A 17,745-nucleotide genomic window follows, 5' to 3' on the forward strand; every position below is an offset into this window, starting at 1 on the left:
GGGCCCCCTGGCCAGCCCGCGTCGGGCAGGGACGAGCGAGCAGAGGCGTCTCAGGCCCGCCTCCGTCTGGGAGTGACTTCCGGGGTCCAGCCTGGGGCAGTGACCAGGAGCGTCAGGGGTTGCGGGTGAGAGGGCGGCGGTGGCCTCTGGGCTGGGGCTCGGAGACCGGCGCGTCCTTCCCCCTCAAGGACCTCACCTCGGACTGTCCCCGACCCTCCTCGTTCGGAGCCCTGGCCCAGCCGAATAACGCCAGCCGGGTTCTTGGCTCCAACCAAAATGGCGCGGGGGTGCGGCCTCACCGGCCACGTGACCCAAGCCCCGCCCCCGGCCCGCGCGGGGCTCGGAGCCCGGTAGCGGGCCGCGGAGCAGTAGCGCGCGGCTATGGCCCGGGGGTCCGCGGTGGCCTGGGCGGTGCTCGGCCCCTTCCTTTGGGGCTGCGGGCTGGCGCTGCAGGGCGGGATGCTGTACCCGCGGGAGAGCCCGTCGCGGGAGCGCAAGGAGCTGGGCGGTCTCTGGAGCTTCCGAGCCGACTTCTCCGCCAACCGGCGCCAGGGCTTCGAACAGCAGTGGTACCGGAGGCGGCTGCGGGAGGTGCGGCGTCCGGGGCGCGGGCGCGGGGTCTGCGGCAGGGCAGCTCCTTGAAGCCGGGTGGTGGGAGTGCGGAGCACAGTCCCCCTCCCCGCCCCTGAGCCTTCTGGAGCTGCTTGCCCGGAAGGGGTTAAAGGATTAACGGGCTTGAAGGCGTGGAGTGGGACGCACAGAGAGGCCCGGAGACGAAATTGGAGGAGGGAGACGGGATGTTTGTGAGCCTGGCACCCTGCTCCCGCTTGGGGGGCGGGGTGTCTCTCTTGTTGGAGCCCCTTCCAGAGGGGTCAGCGCACGCAGACCTGCGGGGCCGGGAGAGGTTTGGGATAGCTTGAGGCCAACTCCGTCTGCAGGAAGGATCTTGGGTTCCAAAGTTCGGAGAAGTGATAGGACTGCCGCCGTCTCCAAGGTCCCCCTCCAACTCTTGCCTCCTTACTTGGGTGGGACTCTGGCAGAACAGTAGGGCTGGGGCCCCCTGTGCCCATCTGGCACTTGCCTCTTTTAGATCCTCTTTTTTTGCGGACGTTGCCGTCCCCCTTTCAGCAGAGGAGGAGGGGCTGAGTGCCAGGCATGTGCCTCACTCGAGTTTCCTTACTGAAGAGGTCGCTGCCCCCTGCCAGCCCTCCCTTCCTATGGGAGTCAGTCCATCATCTGGCTTTAGTTAGGGTCTAACCCTGCCGGTCTTTCTTGTCTGAGGCCGGATTGGTGCTGGGCTCACTCCTTTCCACGGAGATCCATGGCTTGGTGCCATCTGTCCCGTGGAAGGAGGACTTCTGGCCCCACCAGCCCTCAGGCATTCCCTACCCCACCATCAAGTTACCTATCCATTCCTCAGGACTTTATCAAGCTCCTACTATGTGTCAGGGCTTGCACTGGCCACTGGGGATACAGCCGCAAAGGGCAGAGAAGATCCCAGTCCTCTTGGAGTCACACGTCCTAACAGTGCAGGGAACAGTGAACTAGCACACATACGCACATACACACAAACACACATCTTCAAGGAACTCTCCCTAGGCTGCTTCATGGCTTACCGAGCTCCCTGTCTCCTCTGCTACTACCTTATTTTCCACCTATAGGGTTCAAGGGTATAGAGGTTCAGAGGGATTCCTGAAGGGTTCAGGTTCACCCAACTCTTCTAGGATGTCTTGAGGTATTATTCAGTGGGCTCAGGCCCCAAGAGCCGTCCCTAACCCCTGAGATAGTTCCCGGTTATTCTCAACCTGTTCTGCTTCACTTTCTTAATAGTTTCACCAATCAGCACCTGGCAGCACAAGCTGATCTGACTTTTTGTTTACTGACTGTTTTCCCTGGCTGAGTGTAAGGACTGCTGTCCACCTATGCTGGATGAAGGGCAGGTGTCTACTTCACAGAGTTGTCAGAATTAAACAAGCCCTGTAAAAGGCGCTGGGCATTTGCTGCCAAAGAATAATGATGGTGGGGTAATCTGGAATCCCTGGGTCTGTGAAGAGGGCCTCTTGTCCAGTCCCTTCCTGCAAGCAGGGCTCTTGGGGGACCTGGTGCCCAGGGGGAAGGAGGCTGTCTGGGCCCTGGCCTTAGGGTCCTGGCTGCCAGCCAGAGGGGGGCTGAGCCTCACCCCGGCTTTTCTCTCCCAGCTGGGCCCCACGCTGGACATGCCAGTCCCCTCCAGCTTCAATGACGTGGGCCAGGACAGGCAGCTGCGTGGCTTTGTCGGCTGGGTGTGGTATGAGCGGGAGGTGGTCTTGCCCCAGCGGTGGACCCAGGACCTGGACACAAGGGTGGTGCTGAGGATCGGCAGCGCCCACTACTATGCCATTGTGGTCAGTGCGGTGGACAGCAGGTGGGCCAAGGGGGCGAGCGTGGCTGCTGGGGCTGCATGGGGCCACCCTGGGGTGCCTGGCTCCCCGCTGTTACCCGACAGCCTGTCTCATGGGGGAAGGGGCGTCGTCATGGCTGCACCCTGGAGAGGACAGGGCTTGGCTCCTCAGCTCCTTGCAAGTGAGTGCCTGAGACTGCAGGGCACCCTCATGCCCTGGCCTCCTGCCCCCTTCCCATCTCTCTGTGTCCGCAGTGGGTGAATGGGGTCCATGTGGCCGAGCACGAGGGGGGCCACCTCCCCTTTGAGGCTGATATCAGCAAGCTGGTCCAGACCGGCCCGCTGTCCTCCTGCCGCATCACCATTGCCATCAACAACACACTCACCCCCCACACCCTGCCGCCGGGTACCATCCTCTATAAGACCGACACCTCCAAGTGAGCAGCAGCCTGTCCCCCTTCTTCCCAATGCCCCACGGGCCCCGTGGCCTTCCCACTAGGGCCAGGGCGGCCTTAGCAGAGAGGAGGTCAAAGGACCCTGGACAAGGTCCGAGTTGACTGTTACCCTCCCACCCTAGGTACCCCAAGGGCTACTTTGTCCAGAACACGAACTTTGACTTCTTCAACTACGCTGGCCTGCACCGGCCCGTGCTCCTCTACACCACACCCGCTGCATACATTGATGACATCACCATCACTACCGCCGTGGAGCAGGACATGGGTGAGGACCCCTGGCCGGACGAGGGGGCTCTGTGCCTCGTTTGGAGGGCCCCTTAGGAGGGAGGCTCCGCAGCATCTCTTTACCCTCACAGGTTCCCATCCACTTAGAGCTAAAATCCTGACCATCTGAGCTGGCAAGGCATCAGAAATGACCCATCTATGCGCTCTCCTTTTAGCGAGACCCACTGAGAAGTGGGAGGCTGGTCTAAATCCACACAGCTCCAGATAAGAACCCACTGGGCTGCTATCCCTCATCTCCCCGCACTGCAGATTTAGCATAAGAAATAAACAGCTGTTCATCAGGGTCTTGGGGCGCAAGCGCACCCCTCGGCATGGTGGCTGGGGTGTGCTCCTGGTTTGTACGATGTGGGACACGTTCCTCCCTCAGCTCCAGTCTCTTGTCTGACACAGGCCTGGTGAATTACCAGATTTTCGTCCAAGGCAGCGAACGCTTTGAGCTGGAAGTGCTTCTTCTGGATGAGGAGGGCATAGTCGTGGCCCAGGGGACAGGGGTCCGGGGCCAGTTGCAGGTGCCCAGTGCCCACCTGTGGTGGCCGTATCTGATGCATGAGCACCCTGCTTACCTGTATGCATTGAAGGTAACGGCAGCTAGGACTGAGGTCTCCCCAGCAGGGATAAGGGAGGCCTTTTGCCCCATCCAGTGGCCCTGGCTTCCACACCAGGCCCGGAACCCCTGGGCAGGCAGAAATGTCCTTGGAGCTTCCCCTGTAATTAGATCTGAGTTTTCATGGTCTGATTTTTTCCAGCCCTTGTTGGGGAGGTCCCAGGGGCAGGGCGTTCCTCCTTGCCAATGGCAGAAGCCTCTGGTTTCTGCGTCCGTTTGCTTGCAATTCCAGAGGTGGGCCTCTGTAGTTTACAAGGGTCCCCTCTGCTGAAGGGGGCAGTGGGCTGGAGCCCCAGCTGGAGAAGAGGCCGCATGCCCTGGGCCTGGCTCTGTGTCGCAGGTGAGGCTGACCACACAGACAGAGGCTGGGCCCGTGTCTGACTTCTACACGCTCCCCGTGGGGATCCGCACGGTGGCTGTCACAGAGAGCCAGTTCCTCATCAATGGGAAGCCTTTCTATTTCCATGGGGTCAACAAGCATGAGGATGCAGATGTGAGTGGGGGCTCCCTGTTCGCACCTCCGTGCACCTCCCGTTGCCTCGCGAAGCACTTGAGACAGCCATCGAGTCCGTTGCTCAAACCCTCTCCCTGCTGGGACCTGGGCTTGGGTGGACAGGGCCGATGGGGAGACTTTTCAGGGGTTTGGCCCAAGAAGGCAGTGACTCTCCGACAGGGGCCCAGGGGCGTGGGGGTGGGGTCATCCTGTTCCAATGGACCAGGGGCATAGGGGTGGGGTCATCCTGTTCCAGTGGACCAGGGGTGTAGGGGTGGGGTCATCCTGTTCCAATGGACCAGGGGTGCGGGGGTGGGGTCATCCTGTTCCAATGGACCAGGGGTGTGGGGGTGGGGTCATCCTGTTCCAATGGACCAGGGGTGTAGGGGTGGGGTCATCCTGTTCCAATGGACCAGGGGTGCAGGGGTGGGGTCATCCTGTTCCAATGGACCAGGGGTGCGGGGGTGGGGTCATCCTGTTCCGTTGTCCCTAGATCCGAGGGAAGGGTTTCGACTGGCCCCTGCTGGTGAAGGATTTCAACCTGCTTCGCTGGCTCGGCGCCAACGCCTTCCGCACCAGCCACTACCCCTACGCGGAAGAGGTGCTGCAGCTCTGCGACCGCTACGGCATCGTGGTCATCGACGAGAGCCCCGGTGTGGGCATTGTCCTGCCGTGAGTACCCCCTGCTGCCCCTGCTGCCTGGCCGGCCGGCCCGTGCCCCCTGACGATGACGCCCCCTGCTCCCTCTTCCCTTCCCTGCCCTGCAGCGAGAGCTACGGCAACGTGTCCCTGAACCACCACCTGGAGGTGATGGAGGAGCTGGTGCGTCGGGACAAGAACCACCCGGCTGTGGTGATGTGGTCCGTGGCCAACGAGCCCACTTCCTCCCTGAAGCCCGCTGCCTTCTACTTCAAGTGAGTACCCGGGCCGTGGCTGGGGGAGCCCACTGCCCTGTGCCCAGCTCAGCCTCGGCCGATGGTACAAGAGAGCTGAGGTCTGCCCTGGGGGCCCGCATGCTGCCAGGCGGCCAGCATTCCCTCCCAGCTTCGGGGGCTCAGCTATCCCCCCACCCAAATGGGGTTTTCAAGCCCATCAGGCCCCGTCCCCTTTTGTCACTGTAAATGAGAGCCAGGGTCAATGTAACTACTTGCACACATAAAAACTTCCACAAAATAAAAATAGAAATCTCAGTGGCACGGCCTAACTGCGATAGAAAGCAGGAGGAGAGTCATTTATGAAAGAACGCGAGACTGCATGGGTCTCTCCCAGAAGACCCCGTGAGGGGCTCGGATGCTGGCACCCGGATTTAGGGAGGCCCCGAAAATGCAGGCGGCCCTGGGTGCCATGTAGTGGCGAGTCTGGTTCCCTGAGTGCGTTTCCCCCGCTGGTGTGAGTTTCAGATATGGGGAGCTACTCTAAGGACAATTACAAACAGAGTCTAATCTTCCCTCAATTTCTATGGCATCTGCATTCCTGGGAACATTAGCATGTGTTAAAACTTGGTAAAAAGATACTGTGTGACTCTCTGGGTTCATACATAAAGTGCAACCAGGCTTATATAAAACCTGTTTCTCATTATCTAGACACTGATTAAAACAGGTTTTTCAATGACATGAATATCTTACATGTTCTCAGGTCACCCTGCTGTACGGGACTGGGACATCTAAGGGTCCTGGCTCCATTCACTGAATGCCAGCAGGCATCGTTCCCCCCACCCCCAGCCATTGCAGCGGCAGGAACCTTAGTCACGCATTCATTTGAGAGTGAGATCCCTTACCCCCTTTCTGTTTTTCACAAGCACCTACTGGAGGGAGGCAGGCTGCTCGGGAGGTGTCACTTGCTTCCTTTCTCCCTGGCAGTTGTGCAGTTCTCCCTTAGCTTCTGGAGGGGAATGATTTCCCTCACTTGTAGGGACAGCAGAGGCTGTCAACACACTTTTTCGAGACAGACATGTGGCTCAGTTTCACAGAAAGCTTTGCGCTGGGGCCCGTTCTGTCACAGCAGCCTTGGGTGCTCCGAGCCAAGTCTGTGGAAGACACACGCGGCCACAGAACTCGGGGAGCAGGGGTGGGTTTTGCCAGGGCTGCTTGGATGGGGTTTTGTGGTATAGGCCTCTAGGAACGGGGTGTCCGAAATTTCCAGACCAGCTTGACACATGTTCTTGTTTGGAGGGTGGGAAGAGAGGGCCAGGTTCAGTGGGGCAGAGTGTGGTTGTCAGATGCCCAAGCTGGGGTGGCCCATCGTCTTTCCCACTTCCTGGTTGAGAAACAAGCTCAAGCCTACTTCCGAGGGTGGGTCTGGAACTTAGGGTAAAGGGGAACTCCTCAGTTGTGCAGAAATCACAACCTTTGCATGCTTGGGGAGAGGGAGGGTAGGGTGTAAAGGAAAAAGAAAACTAGCCACGAGGAAAGAGAAAATATCGTCTTAAACCAGGGAGGGCGGCCTTGTCCTTGGAGGCCTGGTGGGGGCCGAGCCTTGACCATAGACTGGTCCCGCTGTTGGGAAGCTGTTGGGAATCCTCTTCTCTCTGTTCCTTCCTGGAAAACTCAGCTGATTCTTCCGTCTCAGCATAAATGCCATTTTCTTCAGAGGCTCTCCCCTGGAATTATCACATAGTGTCCCATGCTTCCCCCTCACACTTCCTGCTACTATTTACAATTTTAACTTGTGACCTGTGTCTGTCCGTGGCCCTGCTCCCACTGCTCCATGGGCCTGGCTCTTTCAGCCACCCAGGACAGTGCCTGCGTCATTGCATGTGCTCCCAAATTATTTGTTAGAGCAATAAATAGCCCCTCGATTTGTGCCCCATCTATTCCTATTTTTAAGAGCTTTTTGAGACACTCAGAATCTACTTTGTGACAGCTTCCAGCTCGAGGACCTTGGCACACAGGGTCTGCTTGGCTGCTCGGCCCCTGGACAGGGGGCCTCTCCTCTGATGGGATCGAACTTGGGGAGGGACAAAGAAAGAGTGGTATCCGGGAACCTGATCTAAGACTAAGGGAATGTGTTTGCTTCAGAGTAGGGAGGAAAACTGTGGCCTGGATTTTGGTTTTGGCTGGGAATGTGGGAGGGAGAGGAAGAAAGGGGGGTGACGGGCCCCTTCCCAGACTCATGGCCCCTGTGTCTTCTGCCTTCCGTGAACAGGACTCTGATTACCCACACCAAGGCCTTGGACCCCTCCCGGCCCGTGACTTTTGTGACCAACTCCAACTATGCAGCTGACCTGGGGGTGAGCCTGCCACACCTCCACACTACTTCTCCTCTCCTCTTTTGCCTATCCTTTTGTCCCATCCTGATGCCTCCTAAAATGAACTTCTGGAAGGGACCGTGAGCACCCAGGCCTACCATCCTCACACACAGGGTCTTTAAGGCTGAACATAATAACCCTCTTATTTGCCAGGCAGTATGGCTTCCTCAATCCCAGAAAGTGGATTTAATTTGGACCAGTGTTTTATGCACCTCAATTTAATATGCTCATAAAACACCAAAGGTGCAAAGGAGCTTAAATTTCATCTGATCTGTATTACTCGAAGATGGCTGATATCACCAGAACCACTAAGGGAGATTTCTTGAAAGGATAGCTCTCTGGATTCTGATATTCTGACTTAGCAGTTCCAGGATGGGAATCTGTGTCTTTTTAAAGCTCCCCAGTGGTTCTAGTGATCTGCCAGCGTTGGGAACAGCTGGTCTAGGTCCTGCAGCCCAGATGGACAGTTGAGGGGACTGTCGTGGCGCTGGCTCAGCCCAGCATTCCTTCTGCACCATGGGCCTTCCTCTCCTCTCCACCTGTCTTCCTCCATAAATCCCAGTGCTCACAGCAGCCCCTCAGTAAGTCAGTACTGAATTGCACTGAAGGTATAGAGCATGGGAGCAAGAAAATGCTCCTTCACTAGAGAACTGGAGGGGAGTACTCATGAGGAAAGTAATACAAACAGAGAAAGTATCTGAATAAAGAGTGGCTAAGGAAACAGTAGGCCAAGCACATAATACGTCATACCTGTTGTCATCTTAACATGGATGGGCAGAGATTCGCCAGGCCTGCCATCTCGAGGCCAGCACCCCCTTTAAAGGGGTGTAAAGGCTGCACTGAAACGCTGCCCCGTACAGCATGGCCAGGTCCAGGCTCAGAGCCCACTGGCCTCTCTTCCTGGTTTGGTCTTTCTAGTGGACAAGGATGCCTGTGTCTGGGCAGCTCCCCGTGCCTGGTGCCCCCAGACTGCCAGACCTGTCCAGTTGAATCTATGACCCGTCTGCCATGTGTCCACCCAAAAGAAGCACCCCTGGCCTTCTCTCCCTTCCCCACCACAGTTTTGAAAACGGGTTGTGGTCACAGGAAAGCCCACGTCTGAGCAAGCGCAGGTTCTGGAGATGAGCATTTTTACTAGTGAGAAGGATATTCGGGAGATGGTAGAGACTAGACAGCTGGACACAGAGGCCTTTACCTTTGCTGCTCGGTCCTGAACAGGGCATTGCCTGGGTTCCAGGCCATCCAGCAAATGACGTAGTAAATCAAGAATCTCTTAGAGGAGAAAAGTCGCATTCTTCCTGCAGTTGGAAAGATTTCCTCAGGGCGAGGGGAGGGAGGACAATGACATTACCTGGAGAGGAACAAAATCCAGGCAAAATGGGGCCCTGGGCTTCGGCTGAGCAGTGCGAGCTGGGCAGCTGGTTCTGCCTCTGCAGCCCCCGCCGGGGCCCAGCGGCAGCCAGGCCGGGGGGGAGGGTCAGCCCCGAGATTCAGGCTGCTCCATTTGGATCCCTTCTTGACTGTTTCCTACGTGTGGAGCAGGAAGTTTTCAGAATTTAGATCCTTTTCTGCACCCCCCTCTCTCTGCTGCAAAAGAACCAGAGAGCCCTAAAGCGACTGCAGTCTCCCAGGTGGCAGACGCGCCTCCCCGCTCTCCTAGGTACCGTTCGTGGACGTGATCTGTGTGAACAGCTACTACTCCTGGTACCACGACTACGGGCACATGGAAGTGATCCGGCTGCAGCTTGCCACCCAGTTTGAGAACTGGTATCAGGCCTATCAGAAACCCATCATTCAGAGCGAGTACGGAGCAGAGACAATCGCCGGCTTCCACCAGGTGCGCCGTGTAGAGCATTCTCTTTATTTCTTCACTCCCTCTGGGCAGTGATGTCTTTCGCTTGCCCCTGTTAGAAATGTGCCTCCTGCCAGCCCCTCACATCTGCTGCTATCCCTCCAGTTCTTTGGGGTGACGTCCCCTCCACGGCCCCTCTCCACACTCCCTCTGCCCCAGTGGTCAGGCCTCAGCCTTGCTTGGCTCCCATTACTGGCCTTGTTTCCAGCCAGCCTCCCAGCAGCTGCCCAAGTGGACTTTCTAACAGGCCCAGGCTTTGTGAGTCTCGTTACCCCTGGCCCATGGGATGAAGCCCTAACCCCTGTCGTAGCCACCACCATGTCCTTGACTATCTGCCATCTCCCAGGTTTCAGTCCTCCCCTCCTTTTGCTCCCAGGCACTGAACTGTTTTCTCTGTGCCCATTTTCTCCTGGTTTTGCGTGGGCTGTTCCTTCTGCCTGAAATGCCCATGTTAGCATGACAGTTGCCAACTAAGAGATTCAGGGTTCAAGTCTCAGCTTCGATGTGCCCTTCCGGTGAGGTTTGTCCCCCTGCCCCAGGCAGAGGGAACTGCTCTGCTTCTGAGCCATTCCTGCCTGTCTCAGCATTTCTCACCGTACAGGTTTACCTCACCTGCCCCAGGCAGGGGAAACTGTTCCCTCTGCCCAACCTCTGCTTTTCTGTAGCTTAGGAGTGAAGGGTAAGCAGCTGTCTTAGTATTCTCACTGTATAGTACTAAAGTAGTGAAAACCCCATTTACCCAAGAAAGCACCTGAGCCTCAGACCCGGAAGACTCATTGTCCAAAGTCTGAGTCCCAAATATTCTTGGTTTCCAAGATTATAGGCTAGTAAGCAAGGCAGAGTCATTGTGGGAACGGGCAGTAAACACTGGAAAGATACGGAATTCTTTTGTCTGAGATGGGACATGCGCAGAGGTCCCCTGCTCTGCGGACGTGACCTGAGGCAGGGTCGGCGGACATGAGCGAGGGCAGACAGATGTTACAGACATTTTGTTTTATTTCCTGTTTTTTTTACATGCTTAAGGAGTATGTAATTGCATACACAAATTCATAAGGTGATATGCACGAATACACATAAATTCATAAAATTATACAACAATAATACTGAGGTGATACACATGAATTCATCAAGTTTTACAAAAATACTGAGGTTAAACTTGTAAACTGCCTCACTACAATTATTTCTTTGGCTCTTTTCTTGCCCACACTACGGGCATCATGAGAGAGAGACTGAATCTTGTTTTTTACTGCTTTCTCAAGCATTCAGCAATGCCCAACGTAAAGTGGGTGCTAAATAATGTTCGTGGAGGGGATGAGTGAATTCTTAGAGTAAGGTTTAGTCTCTTTTTTTTCTCTCCACCCCCTACCCCCTCAGTAAAGATATTCTGCAGGGTTTCAGCTTTATCTCATTGTTTTTTCCCCACATGGATTCTTGAACTCACAGCTAGGCCCCTTAACCCTACCCAGCCACCTCACACCCACCTGTCACAGGGACTCAGAGTAGACACCCAAATCTTAAGATACTTAGCCTCTGTATGGTAGGCAGCTGCCAACAGTGGATTGTATTATTCTGTTCACACCCTTCAACTCATCTTGCTTACATGGAATGCCACTTGCACAAGCTTGTAAAAAGCGGGAGATAATGTTATGAAGAAGACAGGTTACGTGCATGTTTCCTTTCTCTTTGAAAAGGCAGCCAACTCTTAATTTTTAAGAAACCGAAATGGTCCAGGTCAGTACTGTCCAGTAGAACTTTTTGCAGATGGAAATGTTCTCTTCTGCACTGCTCTGAGCACTGCTACTAGCCACATACGGCTGTGGAACACTTGGTATGTGACTTGTGCCGCTGAGTTTTGAGTTTTAATTTTAGCCACTTGTGGCTAGTGGCCCTTGTACTGGACAGCACAGGGCTAGGTACTGCATTTCCATAAAGTCAGAAAATCGACATCCTGCTCTGCCCCCAAGTTCAACCTTGGAAATGGATCAGAAAACCATGACTTAATTGTACAGTTATAATCTCAATACATTCCATGTAACATTTTAGTCCCTCATTGGAAATGAAAACCAAGGCCTACAGGGATTGGGTGTCCAAAAATGATACTTAAAAAGAAAATGGAGACCTGAAAGAAAAAGCGATACTGAAATTCTGTATCCTTGAGCATCTAAGACTTGTGCCTCTAGAAAATTCCCGCAAGATGTGAAGTCAGCCAATTATGGGCTCCCAGAACATCTCCATCACAACATGTTAGCATGTAACACACAGGAGCACTTCACTGAACATGCAATGAGCCCTCAGATGTGAGCCTTCTGCTTTTATGGCAGAGCCTCTCATCGCCTGCAAGTCTCAGCCTAAGTATTTCTTTGAGGGGTGGGAGAGGTTTCTGTGACCCCTTTGCACTGTCCTTCGCCACCCTCCTTACACTTCCAGCTCGTGTCTTCCTTGCTAGGTTTAAAGCCTGTGATGGCAGAGACACCTTTCTCGTTCATCACTTTACATTCAGTGTCTCTTGCCAAAGCAGAGACTAAATAATTTGTTGAGTGGTTGAACGTGCTAAACAGTAGCTGCTTACCCGAACCAACAGCTAAATCTGAGTCACTGCAGTTCTCAAATTATGCACTGGCAGCTCCCTAAAACCCGAGGCAAGAACATATTTCTACTTTCAGTGTAGTTCAGCTTTAAGTCTGCACTGTGGGTAGTGATGGGAAAATAAGATAGTACAAATATCAAAGTTGTGTTCATAAATAAAAGAATTGCTAATTTTTTTTTAAAATATCTTTTCCATACCACTGTGGGTTACATCAGAGTGCTGTGTTCCTACACCAGCCTCAGGGATTCCTGCAGTCACTACAACCCACCACAGGGACAGATATTTTGGTCATCATCAAGTGGGTCTTTTATTTTTATCTAACATTTATAATTCTGCCAGTAGATTCTCTCTCTGCCTTGAATTCTAGGATCCACCTCTTATGTTCAGTGAAGAGTACCAGAAAGAACTGCTAGAGCAGTATCATTGGGTTCTCGATCAAAAACGCAAAGAATATGTGGTTGGAGAGCTCATCTGGAATTTTGCTGATTTTATGACTGACCAGTGTAAGTGGCAGTTTGGTTTATGGAATAGACCATTTCTTAGTTTTTCAGGTTGGATTTCCAATTCAGGACATTTGGTATAAGAATACTGGTTACTGGTGGCGGGGGAGGGCTGGGGGGAGCAAAGCTGGTCTAATGGACATGGGCAGCAGAGAAAATTTCTTCAGAAAAGCATGTGGAGCTTACCAAGATACAAAGTAATCACTTGCCTGCTTCCCAGAACATTTTATGATTGAAAAAGAAACAGGAGAACATACCATCTTGAAGCAAAAATGGCTAACATGCCTTACTCTCTTTCACAACAGTATGAGGCAAAACTGGACCTTGTATTGGATTTACTTTTAGGGATGCACCCTTTATTCCGTGAAGATGACCATATTCAAAAGTATGGCTGGCAGATGGTAGGGTTTAAATATAGAGTAATAGGCTATAAGCTGGTGGTCAAAAGGAAGGAGGGTATAGAGCCTGGGAAACTTTAAGATATTTTATTGCTGTTGTTTTTTTAAATTAATCACTTGTAAAAGGCAGGATCACTGAGTACAAATAAGTTTCAAAGCATTTTGAATATGAGTACATTTAAAAATCTTCAAAGACAATAAGATCTATCCTTTCTGAAGCGGGATAAGTGAGTGCTCCTTCAGTTAAGTTCCAGGTGAATGTTTCCCACTTCTTTCTACACCTCTAGATCACTAGTTTCTTGACACAGCATCAGTAAGCGGCAGTTTGGGGAGACGGGGAAGGACATGGTAGTTGTGGTGTCATAATAGATTACTTAGGCAAAAGATAGTTCTTTGAAAGGTTCAAGTTGGATTAAGGATTAGAGTGGAGAGGGGCTAAATGACAGAATGAACAAGATGACGTGAGGAGGAAAAGGTAAAGAGAAAAAAATGAGAACATGAGCCTCTACTATTTAGCAAATGAGAATAAAGCTTCTGGAAATATTCTGGACGGTGCTGTAGATTCGTGGATAGTGCACTGGCTTTTTGTAATGAACCGATTGTGTGATCTTGGGTGCATTCCTTGACCTTCCCATAAACATGCAGAGGGGATAATGCTGACCACCTTGCAGGTGGCCACGAGGGTTCTGCTTCATGAAGCGCTTAGCCACAGTGCCTGCCATTTGCTTATTGTGGAAGAAACTTCCGTCTTGAACATTTCAGTGGGAAACTCTACTTTCCATTTAGCAGAAGCAATGGTGCCGCTTGGGGTTGGAGAGCAAGTGGGCTGAGGACAGCCCTGACAGGCTGTTGCTGGCCTCGTTTCCTTCCCAGCTGGAGTTCTGGTCAACCAGCCTGCAGTGGTGGGGCGCCAGCCTGGAATTCTGCCTAGAGGGCTTTGAAACCCACCAGTGGGTCCCACATTGGCACCTTCCCTGATTAGGGCTCTAGCTCCAGCTACCTGAGCTGTCTCTTCAGAAGGGCCCAAACCTTTGCAAGGGTAACTGTCCTGGCCCCCTCCAGTTATGATGCCACTGGGTACCCATATTGTTTTCTTTTTTTTTCGCATGGGCAGGCACAAGGAATCGAACCCGGGTCTCAGGCATGGCAGGCAAGAACTCTGCCTGCTGAGCCACCGTGGCCCGCCTACCCATGTTTTAAACCTTATTTTAGGGGAAAAAAAAAAAGTAAACTATTTTGGAGTTTTCTCTGTAACAGACTAAAAATTAACACACCAAAGAGCTGAGGTGTTTTTTGGGAGCAGTAGCATTTAAACACTTTAACCCTTCAGACCAAGCAACCCCAGCCTACTAGAGGGCATTCCTACTGAGCACCCAACTTAGCTCCATAGGGTTCTGATTTGATTGACCAGAAGTCATCTGAAACTCCTCTTATCTTGTTTTAGCACCACAGAGAGCACTGGGAAATAAAAAGGGAATCTTCACTCGTCAGAGACAACCAAAAAGCGCAGCATTTCTCTTGCGAGAGAGATACTGGAAACTTGCCAATGAAACTATGTATCACCCTTCAGCAGTGAAGTCTTGGTGTTTGGGAAACAGCCCGTTTACTTCTTAAAGCAAGAACCTCTATACTGCATCATCAGAGGTCACCGCCTGTCAATCCCCTCCTCCCCGAGGAAGGGATGACTTCATGGCAAACAGTCAGTGCTTCCTGGACAGTGCATGGAGGCCCATGGAACTTTCTGGTTTTGATTTTGTGGTCATCTGTTAGAAGGGAAAGTTGGGGTAGAAATAACGGCTTTTCTAGTATGGGAATAAAGATTTGGCTTAAAACCCCATCATTTGAATGATATACCTGATACAGGAAAGTACAGCTGAAAAGAATCTGAGATCATTTTTATGTATCGGGCTGTTTTTGCAGCCTCACCTGTGTACTAACTTGAGAAACCACTGCTTCAATGTCTGCACCATATGTCGTCACCACTTAAAAAGTGCAGACCCTCATGGAAACAGCCCTATGGTCCGAGTGACTCCTATGCTCGTTGACCAAACCAGGCCAGACTTGACCAAGTGAGTGAGAGAAAACCACATTCACTGCTGCTAGTACACAGATATACTAACAAATTGACAGAAGGACTATCATCTTAGGGTAATTAATAAGGTTATAGGCAGTTTCCACACAGTTAAGATCTACAAGCATAGGAAGGTCAAAGTTGCACAATGTCTGAATTGGAAGACCAATCCTCCTAGGACATTATCCACTCTCAGTCTAGGCTTGACAGGAATGGACAGATGAGCATAAAGCCCGTTGGCTCAGTCTATCACAGTGAATCCCACTGAATGTGACAAGCTCAATTTCAAACAGATTATGCCTGCTAACAAGTATTCCCAGGTGAGTCCAATTGCCCTGCTCCCAGAGGACAGTCTTTCCTTAAGGAATCTTTTTTCCTTTTCCACAGGCTCCATTATAGCAAGTACAGTACAGTATTCCTACTGAAAACTTAGGAAACTCAAAAATTTTGATTTAAAGCTAAATACTTTTGAAAAGTACTTCCAATCAAATCGAAGACAATGAACTAATATAGTTCTCAATCCAGGATTTATTTACTTCTTTTGGGTTGATCACGTCTCAGCACACACCCCTTTCTAAGCTCCATGAAAGAGTAACAAAATGTAGCCTCAATTATACTAGGCATCTTTAGACCACTTTAAAGAAGTGAGAGTATAGTCAGTTCAAATAATATTAGGAATTCTAGAGATTCTATTTTTCCTTTGTCACCACTGAACTTCTGAAATTACCTGAAGGAATCACATTCTGTGTTCTAGTTCAATGTCAAAGAAAAATATATAAAACTCTTTAGTTGAAAAATATTTTTAAAAAATAAACATACTAGGTATGCTTAAATGTTTTACCAATGAGCAGTCAGGTCCACTTCTTGGGTCCTAAAGTTCTAGCACAGAACACATTTGTTCTATTTCTTTTTTATTTTTTTTCAGTCTACTAAATTTATTTTAACCTTTGTTCCCCTTATTATTTATTTTTATTCCATATGTTTTACTTGTCTGTTGATAAGGTAGATAAAAAGGAGCATCCGACACAAGGTTTTCACAATCACAGTCACATAGTGAAAGCTAAATCAATATACAATCATCTTCAAGAAGCATGGCTACTGGAACACAGCTCTATATTTTCAGGCAGTTCCCTCCAGCCTCTCTGTTATGCCTTAACTAAAAAGGTGATCTCTAATGCGTAATAACCTCTTGACTCTGGACTCTCTCAGCTATTGACACTTTATTTTGTCTCATTTCTCTCTTCCCCCTTTTGGTTGGGAAGGTTTTCTCAATCCCTTGATGCTGAGTCTCAGTTCATTCTAGGATTTCTGTCCCATGTTGCCAGGAAGGTCCATACCCCTGGGAGTCATGTCCCACATAGTCAGGGGGAGGGCGGTGAGTTTGCTTGCATTTCTATTTCAGTCAAGTATGGCCAAGGCATATTTCAAATGGATTCATTTTTCTTGCAGATATTACCTTTTTAGAGGACTATAAGAGTGGAATTCTCAAACTGAGCTAAAGTAAAGCTATGAATTGAAAAGTGGGAAAAACCCTAACTTATTAATACATTCTGTGTACTTATATAACAGTAACTAATAATATCTTTGGTCAACTGAATTCCAAGAACTAGCAACTCTAACAACTCTGCTTGTATCTTTTACAAGTTACTATACTTTAAAAGAAAAAAATCAGTACATCTGTAGAAACAAGGTCTCAGTATCAATATTGAGAATCATTTATCAGGTTCTGCCTGAGTCTAGAAAGACTGAGTCCATTTCTGTTGCTCTTTTGAAGTATAAGACTGCAGTGTAAGAATGATGGCAGCACAACGTCCACAGGTAACTTCTACATTTATTTTATACCAAAAAGGTTATTGCAACAAATAAACATTCTTACATATTTACATTTGTTTTTATTTACCAGTTAGCAAAACTTTGTCCTAAACCTCTGATAAAGAATATTTGTATCTATATGAAAGGGGGAATCTGCCCAGTAAACTCCATTTTAAATGAATTTTTACTCTGGAGCTTAGAGTACTAGTAATAAATATTTTTGATGGGACATACTATACAGATCAAACACCCAATATTTAGGTCATGCTTAATACAGTTTTACAGTAATAAAACACCTCACCTTTTCTGGGCTAATTTGTCCAAAAAATGCTTAACCAAGTAGCCTGGAATCCCACCCTCCACCCCTTTTGTTTTATTGAAGGGTAATTCTCACAGATCAGGAGTCATAAGTGCTGCCTAAAATTTCTAAATCAAAATATTTCACCAATGCTTGCATGTTGGGATAAAATACATGAGGACAGAGGCTACCCCAAATAGGTTACCAAGAACAATTGTGGGTTTCTTTGTTGGCATTTGTTAAATACTGATGTAGTTGTGAAGTAACTGCTAAAGATAACTTTGCACTTTTGAAAATAAATACAAATGAAAACCAAGCTAGCTAGCCAACAAACAGTTTTACTTTCATTGTAGTCTTGGTCCTCTTTCCTACCCGGTAGGTCCAAAGATCCCTTGTATCAAATGACAAATCTTTGTATGAAAATAGTCAATGCTTTAAACTTACTTTAAAAGTAATGGATTTAAGAGAGGGCTACATATATCAAGTAAAAGTGTAATTCCTGGCACACAGCTAGTTAAACCTGAGTTTTTTTTATTTCACCAGAGTTTTACCCTCATGACAAGCAACTAGCTGCAATGAAAAACCAGATGAAATCCTCCGATCACTTAACTTCCACAGAATTTAATCATCTAACCATAACTTCTCATTTCTTCAAATGCCATGCATTTATAACTATCAAGTTTGACAGGCTTCATTTGTTATGAATCACTTAAAAATATATGAAGCATGGAATTGCTGCTAAAAACAGAAAATTTTCTCCCTA

General features: G+C 50.1%; 1 protein-coding gene across 1 annotated transcript; it reads left to right on the plus strand.

Annotated features, from left to right (window-relative positions):
- Window positions 1-334: 334 nt before the first annotated feature.
- GUSB (glucuronidase beta) lies at window positions 335-14,633 on the plus strand. The gene is made up of 12 exons (XM_077141048.1): window positions 335-591; window positions 2,199-2,384; window positions 2,636-2,817; window positions 2,958-3,100; window positions 3,511-3,698; window positions 4,065-4,217; window positions 4,711-4,889; window positions 4,985-5,131; window positions 7,362-7,446; window positions 9,125-9,301; window positions 12,271-12,406; window positions 14,246-14,633. The coding sequence occupies exons 1-12, from the start codon at window positions 382-384 to the stop codon at window positions 14,413-14,415; spliced, it is 1,956 nt and encodes a 651-aa protein (XP_076997163.1). The 5' UTR covers window positions 335-381; the 3' UTR covers window positions 14,416-14,633.
- The last annotated feature ends 3,112 nt before the right edge of the window (window positions 14,634-17,745 follow it).

Source organism: Tamandua tetradactyla, chromosome 23 (assembly GCF_023851605.1).
Source record: "Tamandua tetradactyla isolate mTamTet1 chromosome 23, mTamTet1.pri, whole genome shotgun sequence".
Lineage (NCBI taxonomy): Eukaryota > Metazoa > Chordata > Mammalia > Pilosa > Myrmecophagidae > Tamandua > Tamandua tetradactyla.

What these genes read in the sequence shown, in the direction of transcription:
- GUSB (XM_077141048.1), top strand. Translation starts at nt 382, where the DNA reads ATGGCCCGGGGGTCCGCGGTGGCCTGGGCGGTGCTCGGCCCCTTCCTT. An exon ending in CTTACCTGTATGCATTGAAG is followed by an intron (nt 3,699 to 4,064) that starts GTAACGGCAGCT and finishes TCTGTGTCGCAG; the next exon opens with GTGAGGCTGACCACACAGAC. An exon ending in ACTATGCAGCTGACCTGGGG is followed by an intron (nt 7,447 to 9,124) that starts GTGAGCCTGCCA and finishes CCGCTCTCCTAG; the next exon opens with GTACCGTTCGTGGACGTGAT.